At 44.0% G+C, this 25,563-nt stretch overlaps 1 protein-coding gene across 1 annotated transcript in view; it reads left to right on the forward strand.

The window, feature by feature from the left end:
- The window catches only part of VWA8 (von Willebrand factor A domain containing 8), a 428,432-nt gene that overhangs the window by 59,906 nt on the left and 342,963 nt on the right, over positions 1-25,563 (forward strand). Inside the window, exons 8-10 of the mRNA XM_033948297.1 lie at positions 5,385-5,493; positions 17,204-17,308; positions 23,572-23,703. Of these exons, the coding sequence (XP_033804188.1) occupies positions 5,385-5,493; positions 17,204-17,308; positions 23,572-23,703 (346 nt within the window). The remainder of the gene's footprint in view (positions 1-5,384; positions 5,494-17,203; positions 17,309-23,571; positions 23,704-25,563) is intronic.

Here is a 25,563-nt window from a genome sequence, read left to right on the forward strand (position 1 = left end):
ACCCCTCCTGGCAGAGAGGGTAAGACCATGGACAAGTTTGGCAAGAGGCTCTACCAGAATGCCATGCTGGCCAACAGGGCAAATAATTATTCATTCCATTTTTCATTTTACATGAAACATTTGGTTCAGCAGCTGTCCGCCCTTCAGAAATACCTCCCGGAGCGCAAGGTTCCACTGTTCCAACAGCACATCTCTGGCCTTCTTCAATTGCGCAAGTTTATGGTCCGCTCGATATACGACTCATTCGAGCTCACCTCCCGTGCCTCTGCCATGGCCGTCGCCATGCGCCGCTTGGCCTGGTTGAGAGTCTCCGACCTGGACATCAATCACCAGGACCGTCTAGCCAATGCCCCCTGTCTCGGGGATGAACTTTTTGGAGAGTCACTGGATTCCACCACCCAGAAACTCTCCGCCCATGAAACAAGGTGGGACACCCTGATCAAACCAAAAAAGAAGGCTCCGCCTGCCCGACCTTATCGACCTCAGTCATCCTATCAGCGCAGGTTCTCAGCCAGGCCACTCAATCCGCCTCCTCAACAACCTCGGCGGCCCCGTCATCAGCAGCACCATGCTCAGGCTCGTTCTCAGGCCACTCAACCCTCCAAGCCTCTTCAGCCTGCTAAGCAATCCCAGCCCTTTTGACTCTTCTCTCCAGGGCATAGCCAGTCATCCACCCTCGCTACCTCTTCCACAACCAATCGGAGGTCGTCTCACCATATTCTCCAGCCGTTGGGAGGTCATCACATCGGACCAGTGGGTCCTCAACATCATCCGTCACGGCTACTCTCTCAACTTCCAGACTCTTCCACCGGACAACCTTCCCGTAGAGTCTGCTTCACACTCATCTCAAACCCCCCTCCTCCTGAGGGAGGTTCAATCCCTCCTCCTTCTCAATGCCATCGAAGAAGTACCTCCAGATCAAAGGGGTCAGGGATTCTACTCCCGCTACTTCCTGGTACCCAAAAAGACGGGAGACCTCCGTCCCATTCTCGATCTCAGGGACCTCAACAAGTGTCTGGTCAAGGAGAAGTTCAGAATGCTCTCCCTTGCCACGCTCTACCCTCTTCTTTCTCAACACGACTGGCTATGTTCCCTGGACCTCAAAGAGGCCTACACTCACATCTCCATCAATCAGAATTCTCGCCGCTACCTGCGGTTCCAGGTGCTGCACCACCACTATCAGTACAAGGTGCTACCGTTCGGCCTCGCTTCCTCACCCAGGGTCTTCACCAAGTGCCTTATAGTAGTGGCGGCCTTTCTCAGGTCTCACAGCCTCCAGGTGTTCCCCTATTTGGACGATTGGTTGGTGAAAGCACCTACGTCTAAACTTGTGCTACAGGCTACTCATCACACCATCTCTCTCCTCCACCTCCTGGGGTTCGAGATCAACTACCCCAAGTCGCATCTGCTTCCCACCCAGCGACTTCAGTTCATTGGAGCGGTTCTGGACACCACACTAATGAGGGCTTTTCTCCCCTCCGATCGTCAGCAAACCCTGCTCCACCTCTGTCGTCAGGTGCTCCTGCATCCCTCCATTCCTGCCCGTCAGATGATGGTCCTCCTGGGTCACATGGCCTCGACGGTGCATGTCCTTCCTCTGGCACGTCTCCACCTTCGCACACCTCAGTGGACCCTCGCCAACCAATGGTCACAGACCACGGATCTTCTTTCTCATCCCATCTCTGTGACATCATCTCTTCAGCAATCTCTCCAATGGTGGTTGAACTCCTCAAATCTTTCCAGGGGTCTACTTTTTCATCTACCCCCTCACTCTATGATCATCACCACGGATGCGTCCCCCTATGCGTGGGGAGCTCACCTAGGAGATCTACGCACCCAGGGACTTTGGACCCCACAGGAGCGTCGTCATCACATCAATTTCCTGGAACTCAGAGCCATGTTCTACGCCCTCAAGGCTTTCCAACATCTCCTCTGTCATCAAGTTCTCCTCCTGTGCACGGACAATCAAGTCGCCATGTACTACATAAACAAGCAAGGCGGCACCGGATCTCGCCCCCTTTGTTTGGAGGCTCTGCGCATCTGGACCTGGGCCACGGACCGCAATCTCTTTCTCAGGGCGGTCTATATCCAGGGCGAACAGAATTCCCTGGCCGACAATCTCAGCCGCATTCTTCAACCTCACGAGTGGACGTTGGACCCTCCGACTCTGCTCTCCATCTTTCCTCGATGGGGCACTCCGCAGGTGGACCTCTTTGCAGCACCTCACAATCATCAACTGCCCCTCTTCTGTTCCAGACTCTTCTCTCCTCACCGTCTGGCTCCGGATGCATTCTTGCTCGATTGGAGGGATCGGTTCCTGTATGCCTTCCCTCCACTTCCTCTGATGTTGCGGACCTTGTCCAAACTCCGCAAGGACAACGCCACCATGATTCTCATCGCCCCTCGGTGGCCTCGCCAACACTGGTTCTCCCTCCTGCTCCAACTCAGCTCCAGGGAGCCCATTCCACTTCCTGTGTTTCCTACTCTACTTACACAGCGACATCAGTCTCTACTACATCCCAATCTGTCTTCGCTCCACCTGACAGCTTGGTTTCTCTCGGGCTGACCTCTCCAGAGAATCTATCTCAACCGGTCCGCCTCATCTTGGACGCCTCCAGGAAACCGGCCACCCTCCAATGTTACCATCAGAAATGGACCAGATTCTCCTCGTGGTGTCTCCAGCATCATCAGGAACCCACCTCCTTAGCGGTGGAAACTGTATTGGAATATTTGCTCTCGCTGTCCAATGCTGGCCTCAAAACTACCTCCATCAGAGTCCACCTCAGTGCCATCACTGCGTTTCATGAGCCTATTCTCGGAAAACCCCTCACGGCTCATCCTCTGGTTTCCAGATTTATGAGAGGGCTCTTCAATATCAAACCGCCTCTCAAGCCTCCTCCTGTAGTCTGGGACCTGAATGTGGTTCTCTCAGCACTCATGAAACCTCCATTTGAGCCTCTTGCCACAACTTCGCTCAGGCTCCTTACCTGGAAGGTGCTTTTCCTAATTGCCATCACCTCTGCCAGGAGGGTTAGCGAACTGCATGCACTGGTTGCCGACCCACCGTTCACTGTGTTTCACCATGACAAGGTTGTTCTGCGTACCCACCCTAAATTCCTTCCCAAGGTGGTCTCGGCTTTTCACCTCAACCAGTCCATTGTGCTGCCCGTCTTCTTCCCTAAGCCTCACTCGCACCCTGGGGAACAGGTGTTGCACACGCTGGACTGTAAGCGTGCCCTCGCTTACTACCTTGATCGTACCAGAGCTCACCGTACATCCCCTCAGCTATTTTTGTCTTTCGATCCCAACCGTTTGGGTCGCCCTGTCTCCAAACGGACCCTTTCAAATTGGCTTGCTGCCTGTATTGCATTCTGCTATGCTCGGGCCGGTCTCTCACTGGAAGGTGCTGTCACGGCCCACAGAGTCCGAGCTATGGCTGCTTCTGTAGCTTTCCTCCGTTCCACGCCCATCGAGGAAATCTGCAAGGCGGCCACTTGGTCCTCAGTTCACACGTTCACTACTCACTACTGTCTGGATGCCTTTTCCAGACGGGATGGTCACTTCGGCCAATCGGTGTTACAGAATTTATTTTCATGATGGCCAACCATCCCCCCTCCCTCTTTGTTAGCTTGGAGGTCACCCATGTGTTAAGAATATGCTGCCTGCTTGTCCTGGGATAAAGCACAGTTACTTACCGTAACAGGTGTTATCCAGGGACAGCAGGCAGATATTCTTACGTCCCACCCACCTCCCCGGGTTGGCTTCTTAGCTGGCTTATCCTAACTGGGGACCACGCACTCCTCCGTCGGGCGGGAAGGCACTCGCGCACGCGCGGTGCGGCCAACTAGAAACTTCTAGTTAAAAAGGTCCGTACCGAGGGCTCCGTCGGTGACGTCACCCATGTGTTAAGAATATCTGCCTGCTGTCCCTGGATAACACCTGTTACGGTAAGTAACTGTGCTTAATTGCTCCATCTTAAAAAAGATGTAAGAGAACTAGAAAAGTTTCAGAGAATAGCAACAAAATTAATAAAGGGAATGGAACACCTGTCTTGAAGAAAGACTTAAACAGGTTAGAACTTTCAAGATTGATATGATAGCAGTTTATAAAGTCGTAAGTGGAATGAAATAATTATATTGGGGATGGTTATTTAACTTTTACTGACCACACGGAAACAAGAGGACACACCATGAAACTAGCAGGTTGAAAACAAATTATAAAAAGATTTTTTTTTCACCTGGTGGAATTGTACGAGTGCCAGATAACAGTTCACTTAAATAGTCAAGTCTAAGCCATCACAGGAGGAGGAAATGACCCACTATCTTGAGGAAGTGAGGAATTCTACACAAATTCTGCACTTGCAGAATTCCTCCAGGAGAATCAAGTTTCAAGTTTATTGGGATTTGTTATCTACGCAATATCATATATTTCAATGCGTATAACAATTGTTTTTAAAATAACAATTAACAAAATTGGGGAGGACAAAACAAGATAATATAGACAAATTTTAGCATTCTATTACATACTGGTACAAAAGGCAATGATGAGGGAGATTGGGCTAATTTTAGAGTCCATAGCAGTGCCTGGAGGCATGGTATCAGTTTCATTTAAAAATTAATACTGTCATCTTTAATATCCTACACCAGTACATCAGGGGGAGGAATCTTTCATCTATATTTCGATGCAGACTGGTGACTTGGTAAACACACGATGAGCCTTCACAGAAGCCTTGTCTGCTAGTCAACCGTATACTTCCTCAAGACATTTTTCTCAAACAAAAGTCTGAGCAGCCAAGGGATGGTTATTATAGATATGACGACTACTCTTATCAGGAAGAGTGTACAGGTTTCCCCTTGGACTCCTCTCCTCTATAAGAAAGGAGAAAGTCTCTAATGAAGGACCTCTCCTTCGTCACAAAAAAAAAAAAAATTTTCAAGCCAGTGCAGAACAGACTTCTACAGCAGTGCCTTGATCATGGCTGAACAGATCTGGATAGGCTGGATTGGAGCTTCAATGGCAGCTCCAGTAGTTGGTAAACAAGGCCTTTGCCAGGCAGACTTCTCCAATCTGTGCCCTGAAATTAAGAGAATCATGGGATTTTCATGTATAATTCATTAACTCATAGTTAAATACTCAAGTCCTCTGGTACAGTATTTAGTATTTTATAGTCCATAAAGAAAACTGTGATTATAAATTTTACCAAACATGTAAACCTGCTATTTTAAATACTTAGATTTATTATTATTCATAACAACAGTTTTATATGGGTTTTTATTATTATTAGTGGTAATACTTAGAAATTATGTAAAGCTGTTTGTAGTTGCTATGTATTGTGTTTTCAGAGTTTGTAAAAGCTGTTCTTGCTATCTTTGCCTTTATTTTAGGGTTTCCCAGCTTCTATCCTTTGCGACAACTCACTGTTCTCAAGAATCTACAAATTTGGGTCTTCCAGACTTTCCTACATCTAATTTACCAGCAGCAGTTCAAATCATGGTATTGTGTTGTCATTTTTAATACTATTGGTACATCTCTGTAACATCTTCAAAGAGGTCAATTACAATAATACATGAATGGGAACTGATTCATAAGTTATCATGGAGGCCAATTTTACCAAAGTGAATAGATAAGTCTTCAGGTTGACCTTAAATACGGGAATCATGAGAGCTTATAGATGAGTATATGGAAAAGAAAAGCAAAAAGAAGGAGCAAAAAGAAAGGAGGATAAATATTTAGGTAACTGTAAAACTCAGAAAGGCAGCAAATGTATTTTATAGATTGGGGGGGGGGGGTCTTTTACTAAGGTGCGCTAGCTGATTTAGTGCATGCTAAATGATAATGCGTCCATAGAATACGATGGGCGCATTAGCATTTAGCTCTCGCTAAATTGGCTAGTGCGCCTTAGTAAAAGACCCCCTTTATCAGCTGTCATTCTTTTATTGTTTTAATTTGGTGTTATTGTGAGTCACCTTGAGCTTTTTGGTTTAGGCATACATGTTTGATGATATTATTTATAACCTGGTATAACTTAGTTTAAACTGTAAGCTGGATTCTTCTGACTGACTGACTTCTGCTTCTTTAACTTGCAAGCTTGGTAATATAAGTTAAAGATATGAACATTAACTCACAGAATTGCAGTTATGGTTTTCATCATTTTGCAGCTGGCTTCAGAACTTTTCTATCAGGAGAAAATTACCAAAATTTAACACATTTTAACAATTAAAAACTAAGGCCCACTTTTATAAGGCAGAATTCCTTTGAGTGTCGAGTTTTTCCCTAGCAGCTGGCGATAAAAAGTCCTAACACAGCTTGATAAAAGAGGGCCTAAAAGTAAATTTTATTTATTTTTTTACTTTTGTTGTAGGCATTTGATTTTTCTTATCAATGTGATTTTGATTGTGTTGTCATCTATTTTCCTTTTAGTGGTCTTCTCCTAAGACCATTTATTTTTAGGGTTTCTACCATTTCTTTTTCTCTTTTGTCTTCTTTCCCATAAGTGTGTCTATCATTGATCTTCCTTGTCATTGATTTTCTCCATTTTCACCTTTATCTGTGTTTCTTTTCACCTATAACTAGATTTTACATCCACTTCTTCCTTTCTTGCCCTCTAGCCTTCCTCTTTTTACCTCTGACTTACCCACCAACTTTCCAAATCTTGTTTTATAGTTACAACAAAATCTTTTGACCTGGATTGGCATCTGTTGGAAGCAGGATCATTGAATAGTATGGCAGACAATCAACTAAAGGATACTATTTCTGGAACCAGTTCATTAGATATACCAGTGGACAGAACACAGTGTTTAATACTGTCACAACAATAAAATTATGAGGAAAACCTCTGGTGAATAGACTATCTGAAACGAAATGCCAACTGGATCTATGTTCATCTCACCTATACTGAGATATGCTAGAAAAAGTACTGAATTTGTTAGTCAAGATGATTAATTCTACACTAGGGCAAGAATGGTTCTGAGAGGAATTCAGGGAAATTTTGCTTACACCTATCCCAAGCAGCAAGCTACAGACTAGTAGCAAGCATACCGTTCATGACAAAGTTGATAGACTTTGTAGTCACCACCCAACTAAAAGATTATATTTCTAAATGGAATTTACTATTACCCTCCCAACATGGGTTCAGAAATGAACATAGTACAGAAACACGCTTGACTGATCTGACATAGAGATTTAGATCAGTATTAAGAATTGGTAAACAAATGTTACTACTAAAGTTCGATGTCTCAGCAGCATTTGACATGGTCAGCCACACTCTGCTGCTAAATAGACTAGCTGAAATAGGAATCTCAAATCTCAGGAATGGTATTACGATGGTTCCAAGGCTTCCTGATGGAAAGGCGCTACAGAGTGTTAAAAGATGGACCCTTCTGTGAATACTGGTCTCCACCATGCAGAGTACTGTGGCTTAGTAAAAGGGGGGTTCCTACAAGCAGGGACATCTCTGACTGTGGGAGAGTGCAGACTCTGAGATAGAGAGTCTGCTTCCAAAGGGCAGACTGCTTTCAAGTGCACCCACTTGGACAGCCTTCACCAACATTTTGAGGGCTCAGGGACCATTTCCTTGGAAGCCAGCCTTCCCCAGGTTTATCTGCAGTGGACTTGGGACTCTGTGGTGGGTTTTTCTTAGATTGGGGCCATTTTGGTGTGCGCGAGTTCCGGTTGGGGTTGAGCTCTCCAGCCAGTTTGTTGGGCTCGAGAGGCATTCAGAAGACATAGGCAGCCTGAATTCCAGGATTGTTGAGGCAGAAGTTCTCCCTGTAAACTGTTTGCAGCTTCCATATTTGCAGCTCCCAGCACACAGCATGGCACAGTGAATAACAAGCTGACAAACCAAATCAGGGGTTTGGGGGGTGTCCCCTTCCTAGAGGAAGCAGTTGATCAACCACTTGAAACTTCAAGCCATCCGCCTGGCGCTCCAGGAGTTCAGGAATGCATTACAGAAGAAAGCAGTTCAAATTTTCTCGGACACATAATGGCACTAGCTTATATCATCTTCTTGGCTGGCCTTCATTAGAAAGGTACAGGGGATGTCAAGAGGGTTAGGGACCCCAGCAGTGAGAGGGAGTGGGCATCCCTTCTTCTGGTTGTGTTGGAGATCACCAGTGGCAGAAGGGAGTGGGCATCCCACATGTCAGGGATGTTCTTGGGGTGTCAGGGATCACCGACGGTGGAAAGGAGTGGGCATCCCTCTTGCCAGAGATTTTGGGGGGTTCTCAGGGTGGCAGGAGAGAGTGGGTATCCCTCTTGCCAGAGTTGTACAGGGTGTTAGGGGGTCTGGGCAGTGGCGAGCAAGAGGGAGGTGTCGGTGGGAGAGGGGAATTTTTTTATGCTGCTCTCCCTGCCGGTTAATGAGCAATTGCTAGACACAGTTCCTCCCGCTCTTTACCGGCAATTCTCCACACAAATAATATACATATAATTTGCATGTTTATAATGCTGAGAATTGCCTGTAAAATAAAAGTCGCTCCCATTATAGGCACTACATCGACTTGCCAGATTTTACTGGTGAGTTTTGAGAATCTTCTTCTGAATCTTTAAATAAAATAGCCATCCTAACCTTTCCTATTGGGCAGAAGCTTTTGTAGACAGGTTCTCAGTGTGTAATAGGATATTGAATCCCCCTCCTTAATCCTCCCCCCCCACACACATCACTTCCTGCCTTTTCAAGGTAATGCCCTTCCTTCAGGTGTCCTTCCTTCATTGTAGCACAGAGGTTGTCAGATTGAAGGTGGGACTTCAACTGTGTCCTTGTAGGCTTCCTCTGTTTACCTTTCTGCCTGCCTCAGCTTCTCCATGTCTGCTATTCTAGCCTCTAGGGATCATATTCGTTCCTTGGGTGCTAGGAGCTTTTCGCACTGAGTACACACATGATCTCTCACCTCTGGGAGATAATAAAATATGTGACAGTGCAAAAGACTGGATAGCCCACATTGCTAAGGGGATAAAGTCAGGACTGCTTTATATGCAGTTCTCTTTGGTCACTGTGGGTACCAGCATTGAATATAGCTAGCTACTTGCACAGTTCCTGGCCTCTCCTGATTCTGTCTCCAGAACACCCTTCTCTTGCACACTTTTGAAAAGGCTGGTAAGCATTGCCTGGTTAAGTGCCGCTGAATATTGCCAGCTGGCCCGTGCTTTGAGTATTTGACCTTTTGTTTAGGCCTGTTAAACAGATAGTTGAAGTGACAGTTAATGGTGCTGCTGGTTACATATATTAATTTAAATTTATTTATTCATTCAGTCTTTTAGCCCATCCTCCCAAAGGAGCTCAGAACTGGTTACAAATCAGGTACTCAAGCATTTTCCCTATCTGTTCTGGCGGGCTCACAGTCTTATCTAATGTACCTGGGATTAGTGGAGGATTAAGTGACATGCCCAGGGTCAGGATCACAAGGAGCAGCACAGAGTTTGAACCCACAACCTCAGGGTGCTGAGGCTGTAGCTCTAATCACTATGCCACACTCTCCTATATGCTGGCGTTTAAACTATTCACTGCTGCAGCTTATACTTTATCCTTCTGTTTCTAATGGGAAAGGAGGAAAGGGACTGGATATACCGCTTTTTCTGTGTGGTTTCCACAATCAAGTCAGTTTCATGGGGCAATGAAGTGTTAAGTGACTTGCTGGGAGTCACAGGGAAATGCAGTGGGACTCAAACTCACAACCTCAGGGTGCTGAGGCAGCTACTGTAATCACTAGACCACTCCTCCACTCTGTTTCTAATGGTGCCATATAGCAGATATAATTAAGGCTTTTGATTTTAACTGATAAGTATTGATAAAGCATCCTTGATAAAATGGAAATAGGTGTTTATTGGCTAAACACCAAAAGAATACCTCTTTCCCTTTCCAGTTCTGCTTACCTGGCTGGTCTTGTATCTTCTACTTATTTTCATGTGCCTTTTCTGCACTGATTTCCTAAATTTCACAAATGTACATATTTGATTTCACTGGAAAGGGCACTCAGCAAGAGTACCTGTAACATACAAATATCAAGCACTGATTTTTATGTATCATCAAAGAATCTCTAACACCTAAATTTACAGTTTATAAGCACCTTAGAATATAGTCAGATTTTGAGTCATTGTATATTTATTAATATTCTTTAAATAAATGAAATGAGAACAGTACCTAGAGCTTTTTGGCAGATGTTAATTAAAAAGCATCTTGGGGAGAGGGACCTTGGGATGATAGTGTCTGATAATCTAAAGGCGAAAAAGCAGTGGGCTACATTCACTAAACTTACCGATCCTGTAATAACGATTTCAGACTTGATAGTGAATCAATCGCTGTTGGAAAAGCAGCCAGAGAATCGGCCAACAGCGACTGAGTCGCTATTGTTAGTGAATCTAGGCCAATGTGACAAGGAGGTGGCTGCTGCCAGAAGGATGCTGGGCTGTATAAAGAGAGCCATAACCAGTAGAAGAAAAAAAGTGTCGATGCCTCTATACAGGTCGTTGGTGAGGCCCCACTTGGAGTATTGTGTTCAGTTTTGGAGACTGTATCTGGCGAAGGACATAAGACTTGAAGCGATCCAGAGGAGAGCATAAGAACTGCCATCTCTGGATCAGACCTTAGGTCCAAGTCTGGCGATCTGCTCACGCGGAGGCCCAGCCAAGTGTAACCTGGTGAAAACTTAATCACCCGTATCCTCCTATGCATATTTCGAGGAGATGTGCATCTAACTTGCCCTTAAACCCTAAACGGTGGGTTCCGCAGCAACCTCCACTGGGAGAGCGTTCCAGGTGTCCACCACTCGCTGCGTGAAGTAGAACTTCCTGGCATTTGTCCTGGGCTTGTCCCCCCTCAGCTTCAGTCCATGACCTCTTGTCCTGACCACATTTGACATCGTAAATAACTTTTTCCCCTGCTCTATCTTGTCGATTTCTTTTATTATTTTAAAAGTCTTAATCAGATCCCCTCGCAGTGTCCTCTTCTCAAGGGAGAATAGTCCCAGTTTTTTAAGTCGTTCTTTGTAGTTCAAGTTCTCCATACCTTTAACTAGCTTCGTTGCTCGCCTCTGCACCCTCTGCAGCAGTTTTATATCCTTCTTTAGGTAGGGAGACCAGTGTTGGACACAGTATTCTAAGTGTGGTCTGACCATTGCTCTATAAAGCAGCATTATGACCTTCTCCAATCTACTTGTGATTCCCTTCTTTATCATGCCCAACATTCTATTTGCTTTCTTTGCCGCTGCCGCGCATTGTGCCGACGGTTTCAGGGTCCTATCTATCAGTACCCCAGGTCCTTTTCTTGTTTGCTCTTACCCAGAGTTTCACCTGACATTCTATACTTGTGCTCCTTGTTCTTTCCTGGATGAGGAGAATCTACGGGATCCCCGACAACATGGATTTACTAAGGGGAGATCCTGCCAATCCAACCTGATCAGCTTCTTTGATTGGGTGACAGGGAAGCTGGATATTGGGGAGTCCCTGGACATCGTGTACCTGGACTTTAGCAAAGCATTCGATAGCGTACCACACCGCAGGTTACTGAGCAAGATGAGTTCTATAGGATTAGGTAACACATTGACGAAATGGGTTGGGAGCTGGCTTGGAGGTAGGCTCCAAAGGGTGGTGGTGAACGGCACTCCCTCCGAAATGACGGAGGTGATTAGTGGAGTACCACAGGGCTCAGTCTTGGACCCAATCCTATTCAACATCTTTATAAGAGACTTGGCAGAAGGGCTTCGAGGTAAAATAACATTATTCGCCGATGACGCCAAACTGAGTAATGTAGTGGGCAAATGCACAACAGACGAAGATTCAATGCCCGACAACATGATGCACGACCTACTCCTACTGGAGCGATGGTCTAGGACATGGCAACTCAACTTCAATGCCAAAAAATGCAAAGTTATGCACCTGGGCAGCCAGAATCCATGCAAGTCTTATACCCTTAATGGCGAGATCCTAGCAAAAACGGTAGCAGAACGGGACTTGGGGGTAATCGTCAGTGAGGACATGAAGTCTGCCAATCAAGTGGAGCAGGCTTCGTCCAAGGCAAGACAAATCATGGGCTGCATACGAAGGGGTTTCGTCAGTCGTAAGGCGGAAGTCATTATGCCATTGTATAGATCCATGGTGAGGCCCCACCTGGAATACTGTGTGCAATTCTGGAGGCCGCATTATCGCAAGGATGTGCTGAGACTGGAGTCGGTGCAAAGAATGGCCACCCGGATGGTCTCGGGACTCAAGGATCTACCATACGAAAAACGGCTTGACAAATTACAGCTATACTCGCTCGAGGAGCGCAGAGAGAGGGGAGACATGATCGAGACGTTCAAGTATCTTACGGGCCGCATCGAGGCGGAGGAAGATATCTTCTTTTTCAAGGGTCCCACGACAACAAGAGGGCATCCGTTGAAAATCAGGGGCGGGAAACTACGAGGTGACACCAGGAAATTCTTTTTCACTGAAAGAGTGGTTGATCGTTGGATTAGTCTTCCACTACAGGTGATTGAGGCCAGCAGCGTGCCTGATTTTAAGGCCAAATGGGATCGGCACATGGGATCTATTCACAGGGCAAAGGTAGGGGAGGGACATTAAGGTGGGCAGACTAGATGGGCCGTGGGCCCTTATCTGCCGTCTATTTCTATGTTTCTATGTTTCTGCCCAAATGCATTACCTTGCATTTTTCCACATTAAACTTCATCTGCCCATTTCTCTGCCCATTTCTCTAACTGGCTCAAATCTCTCTGTAGTTCCTCGCTGTCCTTTTGTGATCTGATTGCCCGACATAACTTTGTGTCGTCTGCAAACTTGATGATTTCACTGGATGTTTCTTCTTCTAGGTTGTTGATGAAAATATTAAATAAGATGAGCCCAAGGACCAAGCCCTGGGGCACACCGCTAGTCACTTTCTCCCAGTCTGATAGCTTCCCATTTATGCCCACCCTCTGCATTCTGTTTTCCAGCCATTTGCCTCTCCACCTTAGTATGTCTCCCTCTATTCTGTGGTTTGTAATTTCCTGAGAAGTCTTTTGTGTGGAACTTTGTTGAACGCTTTCTGGAAGTCCAAGTATATTATGTCCACTGTTCCCCGTTATCGATTTATTTGTTTACTGTTTCAAAGAATTGTAGTAAATTCGTCAAGCATGACTTCCCTTTCCTGAAGCCGTGTTGACTGGCTCTCATCAGGTCGTGTGTATCCAAGTGCCGGACTATGCTATCTTTAATCAGTGCTTCGACCATCTTTCCAGGGACAGATGTAAGACTCACTGGTCTGTAGTTGCCCCGTTCTCCTCTTGATCCTTTTTTGAAAATTGGGGTGACATTTGCTATCTTCCAGTCATCCGGTATCTGTCCAGTTCTAATTGACAGGTTAGCAATGTTTGCAGTAGTTCTCCGATTTCTACCTTCAGTTCCTTTAATACTCTCGGGTGAATTCCATCCGGTCCAGGGAATTTGTCACTTTTAAGTTTGTCGATCTGGTGGTATATCTGGTCCAAATCCACTTCTACTGTGGTGAGGCTGTCCTCTATTTCTCCCTTGAACACTTTCACTGCTTCAGGTATTGATGTAATGTCTTCCTTCGTAAAGACAGACACAAAGAAGGAGTTTAATCTTGTCTGCGATTTGTTTGTCTTCTTTGATGTACCCTTTTCTTCCCTGGTTGTCCAGCGGACCCACTGCCTCTTTTGCAGATTTTTTTTCCCTTTAATGTATCTAAAAAAGGGCTTGAAGTTTTTAGCCTCTTGTGCTATTTTCTCCTCATAGACTTTTTTGGCATCCCTCACTGCCTTGTGACATTTCTTCTGATTGTCTTTGTGGCTGTTCCAAGCTTTGGTTCTTTCGCGTTTCCATTTTTTAAAGGAGTTCTTTTTATCTCTTATGGCATTGTTCACCTCATTAGTAAGCCATGCTAGTTCTCCTTTGCTTTTATTTTTCCGTCCTTTGGATATCTGCTTCTGTGATAGTATATTTCAGTAGAGACCATGCCTGATCTGCCATTTTAATTGTGTACATCCTTTTCTTGAGCCGTTTTTTTACCATGGCTCTCATGCTATCATATCTTCCTTTTTTAAAGTTGAGGGTCGTGGTTAAGCTTTTGATACGTTTCCCCTTCCCGATGTCAAGTTTAAAGTTGATCATGTTGTGATCACTCGTCCCTAGCGGGACCGTGACTTCTACATCTTTAGTCTGACCAGTAATGCCATTTAGGACCAAGTCCAAGGTGGCATTCCCTCTCGTCGGCTCTCTCACCATTTGTTCTAGGAAGCAGTCCTCTACCATTTCTAGGATTTTTGTTTCTTTGCCGCAGTTTGAGGTTCCCAGGTTCCAGTCTATCCCCAGAAAGTTGAAGTCTCCCATGAACATTACATTGCCTGTCTTACATCATTATTTGATTTCCTCTATCATTTCCAAGTCTGTGTCCTCCGTCTGTCTGAAAATGATAGGAGGTTTGCGCCAAAAGACTTATGAGGAGAGACTGGAAGCCCTGAGTGTGTCATAAGGGAAAACACCCTCCAGGGATTCAAAACAAAGTTAGACAAGTTCCTGCTGAACCGGAACATACTCGGGTAGGGCTAGTCTCAGTTAGGGTTGGTCTTTGACCAGAGGGCCACCGCATGAGCGGACTGCTGGGCATGATGGACCACTGGTCTGACCCAGCAGCGGCAGTTCTTTTGTTCTTATATGTATACCCTAGAACAGCAGTCTCAAACACGCGGCCCGCGGGACACATGTAGCTCTCCAAGTTTTTTTTGCGACCCGCGGTCTGGACTGGATCATTCCCTTCTTTTTGGAGCAGCAGCGGGTCTGGCCGGTTCATTCCGTTCAAAGCCGCAGGTTGGCGGCTCCTTGCGCTATTCGCTCCTGCATCGGAAGCCTCTCTGACATCACAACATCAGAGAGGCTTCAGATGCAGGCGCGGATCTCGCAAGGAGCCGTCACCTGCGGCTTTGAATGGAATGAGCCGGTCAGACACGCTGCTGCTCCAGTGGCGTACCAAGGGGGGGGGCGGTCCGCACAGCTGGTCACCCTCCACTGTTCTTCCTAGTGCGGCTCGCGGCTCGTCTAGAGCAGAGGTGCCCAACTGCTTCCCTTCCTTTCTCACCGCCGGCACCATGCTCTTTAAGCTCCCTGCTTCTCTCGCCGCCCGACCTCAATTCTGACATCGAGAGGATGTTCTGGCTAGCCAATCGCTGCTTGGCTGCCCGGAACGTCCTTTCCGACATTAGAATTGACGTCGGGCGGCGAGTGTTGGTCGGCCCCGTGGAGATCTCGGCCTGTTCCCGATGGCGGCAGCAGCAGCCTTTTCCCCGGCGGCGGTGGCATGGGGGAGGTTAGAAAGGAAGAAAGAAAGAAGGGGGGGGCAGGGAGCCAGAAGCCAGAAGGAAAAAAGAAAGAAGGGGGGGGGACAAGGAGCCAGAAACAAAGCAAAAAATGGGACAAGGAATCAGAGAAAGACAGACATAGAAAAAGAAAGAAAAAGTTGGGGGAGGGAATGAGGTCTGGAGGAGAGGAAGCATACAGGAGGCTGAAAGAAGAGAAGAAATATTGGATGCACAGTCGGAAGAATAAAGTGCAACCAGAGACTGATGAAATTACCAAACAAAGGTAGGAAAATGATTTTATTTTCAATTTAGTAATAGAAATGTGCCAGTTTTGAGAAAGAAAAGATATTAAACTTTAAATGTGAGTGCTGCAGAAAAAATAGAGTACTTGGAGGGCCGCAGAAAAAATAGTTAATGTCTTATTAAAGAAATGACAATTTTGCATAAGGTAAAACTGTTAAAGGAAAGTTTTATAAACTATAAAGAGTTTAACCTTATGCAAAATTGTCATTTCTTTAATAAGACATTAACTATTTTTTCTGCGGCCCTCCAAGTACCTACAAATCCAAAATGTGGCCCTGCAAAGGGTTTCAGTTTGAGACCACTGCCCTAGAGGAAAGGAGGGACAAGGGAGATATGATTCAGATGTTCAAGTACTTAAAAGGTATTAACGTAGAACAAAATATTTTCCAGAGAAAGGAAAATGGTAAAACCAGAGGGCATAATTTGAGGCTGAGGGATGGGAGACTCAAGAGCAATGTAAGGAAATTCTTCTTTACGGAGAGGGTGGTGGATGCCTGGAATGCGCTCCTGAGAGAGGTGGTGGAGAGGAAAATGGTGACAAGAGTTCAAAAAAGCGTGGGATGAACAGAGAGGATCTAGAATCAGAAAATAATAGTAAATATTAAAGAACTAAGGCCAGTACTGGGCAGACTTGCACAGTCTCTGTCTGTATATGGCCGTTTGGTTGAGGATAGGCTGAGGAGGGCTTCAGTGGCTGGGATGGTGTAGATGGGCTGGAGTGAGCTTTGCCGGACTTCAGTAGTTGGAATGTAAGCACAGTATCGGGTAGACCTTTGGATTCTTGCCCAGAAATAGATAAGAAGAGGAAAAAAATTAAATTGAATCAGGTTGGGCAGACTGGATGGGCCATTCGGGTCTTTATCTGCCGTCATCTACTATGTTTAGGAGTAGTTTTAAATCTGTTAACCTTTGAAAAACATATCAATCAATTAAGTAAAAAAAAAATATTTTGGAAATTATTTTACTGAACAATCAGAAATTATTTTACTCCTGAACATTTTTCATTGGCAATTCATTCTCTTGTGATCAGTCAATTAGATTATTGTCATATGCTGTATGCAGGATGCTCTATGAGATTAAGGCAACAGTTGCAGACTTTGCATGAAATAGCTATCTAGAAGTACTGTATTTTGTAAAGAAGTTTGATAGAGTTACTCCTCTATTGAGAGAGCTCCTCTGGTTATCTGTGGAGGCATGTAATAAGTTTAAACTTTGTAGTTTGATTTTGGGATAGTGCATGGTGTAGCTCCTTTACTTTGTGCATCTATGGCATTATTTTTAGCTAATAGAAAACACTTGTGCTAGAAAAATCTAATAACTTTCTTTTCTAGCAATGAAGCAAGTGCATTAAAAATGGATTCACAGTCTGTTTTCATATCAGGCAGCTTTGACATGGAATTTATTGCCAGTATGGTTGTTAAAAACTAATTATGAGAAATTTAGGAAGAAATTTAAAATGTATTTGTTTAATACATATCTTAAGGAACACCTTTTAGGCTAAGTACATGAGCGCACAAACTTCACATATAATTTTGTTTGGAAAAAGCATCAAAGTATATATGTCAGCTTGTGTTAACGCAGTCTTTCCTGTATATATCTTTTGTTAATTTTAGGATTCTTTTCCTTCGATATCGGTTCAGCATTTAGTCCATCGGCTATACCCATACAGCATTCTGCTAGGGAATGAAGGTAGGACAGCAGTGGAAGATTCACTGAGGGTGAGTACAAAAAATATGCTCTGGTAGGTCTTCTATTACTTTACAAGTAGAAGTGTTACCTAGCCTGACATACTATGTACTTTGAATGGCTTGAATGGCTTGATAAGAGTAGTGGATTTAATAAATAAGTTGAAATATTTTCTTCAAAATGTGTTTGTGGAGCTTGTTATTGCCAGAGTTCTAACAGCTGCATAAGCTGGACTGGATTATTGGGCTCATGCTGGTGTGCAGTGACTTATTTTAATTTTTAATGCTTTCAACATCAGCCTTGCATTGTGCTGCAGCACTTAACGTAAGTCATTTGGTTTCATTCAGTCGTTCAAAATTGTATGGTACAGAATAAATGCCTGTATTTACTACTGATTTATATTATTACTGCTTATATTTTTATATTCAACTGTTTTATTCTGCAGAAAATTGAGGCTCTTTTCATTTAAACATGTCAGGTAGTACTGATTTTTGACAAAACAGTAAATGATGAATGGCAAACATCCTAAGTATGCTCAAGGGGAGTTGCCTCGCCATACTTTAAGAAGTGAATGCAGTGTACAGTACATGTTTCCTCTTTATAAATCATACTTTACATAAAATATTTATTTTCTTATACGAATAATGTACTCACTTTAACTATAAAAGAGGCTGGATGATTTTTACCCACCTGCACTTGGGATAATTTTCTCTACTTTGAGAGCATAAAAGAAATTTAAATCTGGGAGTTTGATGTTCTTACAAATATTAAAGACTGATAAAGAGCTTTCCATACTGCTTGCCTTGATGAGAGCCATGCTATATAATGAAAGTTTATTTTCCAGTGCAATAGGGATGGCATGCTGAACGTGTGGTAGTAGTTTACCTCCACTCGCCAGAGATTTTCTGCAAGCTAGAGTGCTTCTGATCTGCTCGGTTAAATCTTTATTGTGTTGTGTTTTTTCGTGGGGATTTTTTTTCCACATCAGAGATCCCGTGGCTCTGTGCCTGTGAGGAGAAGAGCAGACTTTTTGAGTCTGTAGCTGACAGGTGTATCTTGCGGGGACCTGCTCAGCCTGCCTGCAAGGAGATCTGCGGAGCTCAGGGACCATTCCCTTGGCTATTGCTCACCCTTGGATGTGGTCAGGAGCTTGAGCACAGGCTGTTGAGGTACTCAATAGCATTTCTACAGAGCGCTCATAGTGTCTGGCTGCGAGCCCTCTCCCCACTCTTCTTCAGTGGGGTTGGCCAGGGGGAGGGGAGCTGAGAATCAGTCTGACTGGTAGCCAGAAGATCCTGGCATGGCAGCTGACAGTCCGTGGAAGACCCTTTCCTCTTCAATTTCCAGCTATACCTGAGAGAAGCTGAGCAGGCTGCAGAGTCTTTCCTTGGCACATGGTCTGTGAGTAGGACTGTGACAGCCTATGGAGAAAATTGGGGTGGTCTGTACATTTTAATTTTAAGGGTTTTGTTACTTAGGGCCTTGGTCCCCCTCCCATAAAATCCCTAATTTGGTGGGTTTTAGGTCTCCCTGACCGTTTGGCAGCCTTTTTTAGCGCCAGATTCTTGGCAGTGGCCATCTTGGATTTTTTTTTCAGGTTCTGTAACTTATTCAAAATCCCTCGATTTTTATTTTGACCACCAAAAATGGAGTCTTCAGCCAAGATTAACACAATTTCATGTGAAGTTAACTGCGGATGAACACCTGAAAAGTTCCCTTGCCCTTGTGAGGGACGGGGAGGTCGGAACTTCAAGTTTAGCCTTTAACCTTCCTCCTAAGACTGGAAAACATCCGTTAGGCCTGGTTGAGGAGTAAATAGGTCTCCTGGAGCCCCATACGACTGGTCCCGTGTTCTGTCAGGATGTGGAGTTCCTGAAACTTAAGAAAATAGCTCTGGCATGCTCACAGTCTTCTCAGCCTTTTACCCCAGAGTTTGTGAATTTGCTCTGGCAGGCTTATGTGATTTGTGATACTCCATCTTCTCAGTCCACTGGCAAGTGACCACCTGCACAGCTTCCTCGGGTCTCTCGGACTATCTCTACCCAGAGAGCCAAGACTCCCCTGAATTCTGACAGTGGATGGGGTCTTCAAGGAAGAGGACTGGGATTCTGTCTCACTTATGTCTCAGAGTGAAGCATCCCTGAAAGGGGAAGCTACCTCCTGTGGGGGTGATCTGGAGGAGGCAGTTGCGATGGATTATAGCAAGGATCCCTCAGTATTCAGACTTTTTAATTTCTCCATGCTGATTGAGATCCTCACAGAATCTCTGTGTGAACTCAAGATAGACCCCCCGCAGGCTCCTTCTTCGCAATGCTTTTTGCATAGTGGTGTCAGGTCTCAGCCTACTTCTTTTCCTTGGCACCCGTGCATGAAGGTCCTCATTACTGAACCTTGGGAGAATCCAGAAGGCTCCCTTAAGGTGGCTAAATCTATGGCTAAGCTGTATCCTATGGATCAGGAGTTTCAACAGATGTTTGCCATGCCCAAGGTGGATTCCCTGGTGACTCAGGTAACCAAGCGCACATCCCTACCTAGTGAGGGTGGCATTGTTCTAAAGGAGGATCGTAAAGTAGATCTACTGCTTAAGTGACAGTTTGTTGCTCTGACATTGGGCACCAGGGCACAGGCTGTGGCCTCTTTTGTGGCATGTGCCTGTCATTCCAGGATGAGTTCCCTGACATTACCTAAGTTGGATCCCCTGCCCCAGCTAATACAGGTGGTTGTGGACTATGTGGCAGATGCTGTTTACTATCTCCTTAGAGTGTTAGGCAAAGTGTCTACTTATTCCATTCTGTGGATTAGACCAGTGTCAAATATTTTTAGCTGTAGCAAGCGACCAGTGCCATTTTTGGAGGCACTGGCCGATAACGTCGCCATTTGTAGATCCAGCCCAATCTGTTGCTTGTTTTACTTTGGTCATTGGAAAAAAAAAAAAGCAAGGTGGAACTGCATATTACTATTTTTGTTGCTAACCCTTTTTGGCAAAGCTTTGAAGTCAATACTCTGCAGGCACACTGAATGAACTAAATTAAATGCCAGTTATGACATTTAGTTTGAATCTGTACATTCACCAGTACTATGAGCACTCTGCTGGCACTGTCCGTTCAGCAGACCTAACTACTTCGATTACTTATCTGTATAGCTGTTGAATATTCCCTTCAAAGAATATGCTGTAATTTTTTTTTTCTTCTCCCTGTTTTGTGTTTTGTATTGTCCACCCAATTGCTTTATTATTTTATCATGATATCTATATAATAAAAGTCTAATTGATTTATGATAATATATCAAGTAAACCAAACATTGAACCATGTTTTGACTTACTCTTGCTTCTCCCTTAGCCTGACCCAGAACTATTCAGACAGTATCTGGCTGTTTAGACAGATATTTGGCCCAGTATTAGCTGTACGTTTTCAAAAGCCACAGATAGTCAAGTTATATGTTTACTGGTTTCTGATGAATAAATAACTCATTTTGAATATTGTAAAGTTTTATTTTCACCATATTATACAGTTCATTAATTAAGGGAGGGCAATGATTTATGTAATGCTTTATTACCACATCTGGTTCAGTGTTTTTCTGAGGACAAAATGTTTAAAATTTTTTAGCAAGCTCATAAATCTTAGAGATGATCTTACTCTTTAGGTTAAAACAAAGGTTCTTAACCCAGTCCTTAGGTCACTCTTAGCAAGTCAGGTCTCATTAATATGTGTGAAATTGATACAGTATATACACGCTACCTGTATTGTTTGCAAATCTGTCTCATGTACAGAATGGGCCAAAAGTAGTTATACAGTATTCATTATTTCTTTTTATTTTACAGGTGTCATGAATAACATTCATGTGAAGTTTTCGTATCAGTTACATCAGTTCACTTTTACTTGTTTATTGTTTATTACTATATTATATTTATTCAATACCTGTAAAATAAAAAGAAATAATGAATAAATACTGTATAGCAGTGGCGTACCAAGGGGGGGGGCGGGGGCGGTCCGCCCGGTCCGCCCCGGGTGCAAGGCCCGAGGGGGTGTTCAGCTGGCCACTTACCTGACAATAGGCTGCTGCTGGGGAAAGGCTGCCATTGCCGTCAACAGAAAGAAGCCGGCGCCGAATTCTCCCTCCCTGCTGCTTCTCTTCCCCAAGCCGAGCAACTCTAGCCGTCCGACGTCAATTCTGATGTCGTAGAGGATGTTCTGGGCCAGCCAATCGCTGCCTGGCTGGCCCGGAACATCCTCTCCGACGTTAGAATTGACGTCGGGAAGCCAGAGTTGGTCGGCCCGTGAGAAAAGAAGGAGGGCGAATTCGGCGCCGGCCTGTTTCCGATGGCCAGTGGCAGCCTTTCCCCGGCGGTGGTGGCAGCATGGTGATGGTAGCGGCGGTGGCATGGGGGAGGGAAGGGAGAAAGAAAGAAAGGAGGGGGAGCCAGGGAGCCAGAAAGAAAGCAAGGGGGGGACAGGGATCCAGAAAGAAAGAAAGGGGGCAGGGTGAAAGAAAGAAAAAAATGGGGCATGAGGAAAGAGAGAGAAAGACAGACATAGAGAAAGAAAGGGGGCATGGAGAGAGAAAGAAAGAAGGGGGCAGGGTGAAAGAAAAAAATGGGGCACGGAGAGAGAGAGAAAGACAGACATACAGAAAGAAAGGGGGCATGGAGAGAGAAAGAAAGAAGGGGACAGGATGAAATAAAGAAAAAGTTGGGGGAGGGAATGAAGTCTGGAGGAGAGGAAGCATACAGGAGGCTGAAAGAAGGGAAGAAATATTGGATGCACAGTCAGAAGAATAAAGTGCAACCAGAGACTGATGAAATTTCCAAACAAAGGTAGGAAAAATGATTTTATTTTCAATTTAGTGATCAAAATGTGTTCGTTTTGAGAATTTATATATGCTGTCTATATTTTGCACTATGGGCCCCTTTTACTAAACTGCAATAGCAGTTTTTAGCGCAGGGAGCGTCGAGAGCAGCGTGGGACATTCAGCGCAGCTCCCTGAGCTAAAAAACGCTATCGCGGTTTAATAAAAAGGGAGGGGGTATATTTGTCTATTTTTGTATAGTTGTTACTGAGATGACATTGCATAAAGTCATCTGCCTTGACCTCTTTGAAAACCCACGGAATATAAATGATAATTAACATTTTCTCTGCGTACAATGTGCTTTGTGTTTTTAAAATTTTATTGTTGGTAGATAATTTTGACTTGGCCACGAAGGTAACGGGGAGGGAGGGAGGGAGGGGAGCTGCTGAAAGACATCTAGTAATCCTTGCAGGCTTGACTGCAGGGAATTATTTTTGTAAAATCATGTTTTGTTATGGGACTGGCATTATTTAGACTTTAATTTCTATGAATGAATAGAATGAAAATGATATAAAATTACTTGCTTGTTTTTATGTGCTTGCGCTGAAGGAAAGTGGAGAGAGAGTGGGCTGAGGACACTGAAGGGAAATGGGGAAGAGAGAGTGGGGAGAAGACGCTGATTTATAAATTGACAATTGTACAGAATATTGTTTCTTTTTATACTTTAATATAATAAGTTCAATATAAAACAATTCAAGGCTTGTGTGGATGGAATCAGGCGGTTTGTGGGGATGAGGACCGAGCTTACGGGGATTAGTCCAATAAAATGGTATTTTCATATTTCTCATTATTTGTTTTATTTTTATTTGTTAATTTGTAAAGTGGTGATTGTTATGTATCAGTTTTTCAAATTTCCATCTACTGTCTTTATATTTTGCACAGTATTAGAGGACATGTATTACTGTTTTTGTGGTGTTGTGGTGTTGCATTGTATGCAGAGTCTGGTTTCTTGGCAGTTCAGTTTAACTTTTGTCTACATATTTCTATTTTTAGTTTGTGATTATTCCATATTGGGCAAAGGTGTATCTGTCTGTGTGTATGAAAGGGTCATGGTTTTCTGATAGCATCAACTGTACTGGATCAAGTGACTGTGCAGGATCTGGTTTGTTTAGTTTTACAATGTATGTGTTGGTGTTATAGTGCTCACTGCAGTGTTTAAGATGCTGCCTTTTCCTAGGTACACTCTTGTTGTGCGATATGTAGATTGTTACTAAAAATCATATCTTTCATATAGATGGGGGTGTCAAAAAATGATGGGCCCTGGGTGTCACATATGCTAGGTACGCCACTGCTGTATACCTACTTTTAGCCCACTCTGTGAATTCATTGCAAGTTTCCTGAAATCTTGCTAAGTGTGTCCCAAGGATGGTGAGAACCCCTGGGTTGAAATTTGTTCTACTGTAGTTGTTTTCTGAATGTAGAAAGATTAAATTTTCGTTTAATTTCACAGAGATTTGAACTTCACGATTTAGGAAGCTCTTTATTGCCAGAAAGGATCGTACATGTGCAAAGCAGACCTCATGCCAAAACCTTGCAAGCAGCTGTGACTATCCAAATGGCTGGCAGAGAAGTGACTATCCAGGTAGCAATAATCCTGAATTCTCAGTGAAAGAAGGTCATTGTGCTTAAACAGAATTCTTAAGCTCATGGTGATATTTCCTAACCAAACCCCAGTTAGTCTTCTGTGCTTTAGCACTAACACTGTCTCCAGTGCTGGCCTTTTGATGAAATTAAGTCTAATCTGCAAGTGTACCCTTTCTGACCTTGTTTGTGAAGGAGTGCTATGTGAATAAGGTTCCAATAACAATTGGTACAAAAGTGCCTTTATCAAAAACTGTAGTTAATGCTACCCTGGCACAAAAAGATCCATTCTCATTCATCAAGCTGAACTGAATCAGGCACATAAGTGGGTGATGTCGTCCAATAGTTCAAATCTGATATACAGTTCTGAGCATGCATGATATTTTCCAAGCAGAATGGTCTTTCGGATGGACACAAAAGAAAGTCTCCTGTCTTTTTTCACTTTCGGTATTCCAGTGGTTTGGTTTTGTGTTTTTTTTCTGTCTTTTTTTCACTTTCAGTATTCCAGTGGGTTGTTGGTTTTTTTTTTCTTTCTTTTTTCATGCAGACATACAAATTGAGAAGAGGAAGCCAGTTCTGTGAAGGCCAATAGGGTCATGGCTATCACAGAAATGGATAGACAAGCATAGATGAAGCGCTGATACCAGTCGATGACAAATTCATCCAGCACTAAACATGTTGGAGACAGAGGCTCTGAACAGTAAAGAGATAATAGTTAACAAGTTCTTCCTACTCAGAACAGTTAGTTATGCAGAAGGTGTCTGCATTTTTGGCTGTGACTTCTATTGCTTAAAAGGAGCAAGGGACTGTTTTTGATTTTAACACCTTAGCGCCTCATAGTCTTAATGCAGATATTGATTTTTTTCCCCATTTTTTTATAAATAGGATGAACCAAATAGGTTGTGACAGTTGCCACTTTTATTAATTTCAGATATTTGATTTTACTTTTACGACAGGTTTTCTGTTTCTTTACAAACATGATATTCTAGGTACTCATCTTGCTACATAATAAATGTAAAAATAGCCTTACTGGGTCAGACCAATGGTCCATCAAGCCCAGCAGCCTGTTCTCACGGTGGCCAATCCAGGTCACTAGTACCTGGCCCAAACCCAAGGAATATCAATATTCCATGCTACCGATCCAGGACAAGCAGTGGCTTCCCCCATGTCTTTCTCAACAACAGACTATGGACTTTTCCTCCAGGAAATTGCCTAAATCTTATTTAAAACCAGCTACTCTATCTGCTCTTACCACAACCTCTGGCAATGCATTCCAGAGCTTAACTATTCTCTGAGTAAAAAAAAAAAATTTCCTCCTATTGGTTTTAAAAGTATTTCCCTGTAACTTCATCGAGTGTCTCCTAGTCTTTGTAATTTTTGACTGAGTGAAAAATTGATCCACTTGTACCCATTCTACTCCACTCAGGATTTTATAGACTTCAATCATATTAGAGAATGGCACGGGGAAAAAAATCTGTCCCCATCACTGTGCCGTCCCCGGTCCACCGCCCAATTCACCGCCCCGTCACCGCCATTCCCTTCACCGCCCCGTCACCGCCATCCCCTTCACCGCCCCATCACCGTCACTGCCATGCCATTCACCGCTCCATCCCTGTCCCCGCAGCATCCATACAAGCCTCAGTACTGCAATATTTAGCTTATTCCTTCCTTATAAATCAAAGCTCTGGCTGTTGAACTGGAGAAAGATATGTTCAGCTGACAGGGCTTTGTTTATAAATTTTTATCAACACAACTAATATACTACCTTATCCTAAAGCAAAAAAAAAAAGAAAATAAATAAATAGAATTTTTTCTTCTACCTTTGTTGTCTGGTTTCTGCTTTCCTCATCTTCTCATTCAA

Source organism: Geotrypetes seraphini, chromosome 6 (assembly GCF_902459505.1).
Source record: "Geotrypetes seraphini chromosome 6, aGeoSer1.1, whole genome shotgun sequence".
NCBI lineage: Eukaryota > Metazoa > Chordata > Amphibia > Gymnophiona > Dermophiidae > Geotrypetes > Geotrypetes seraphini.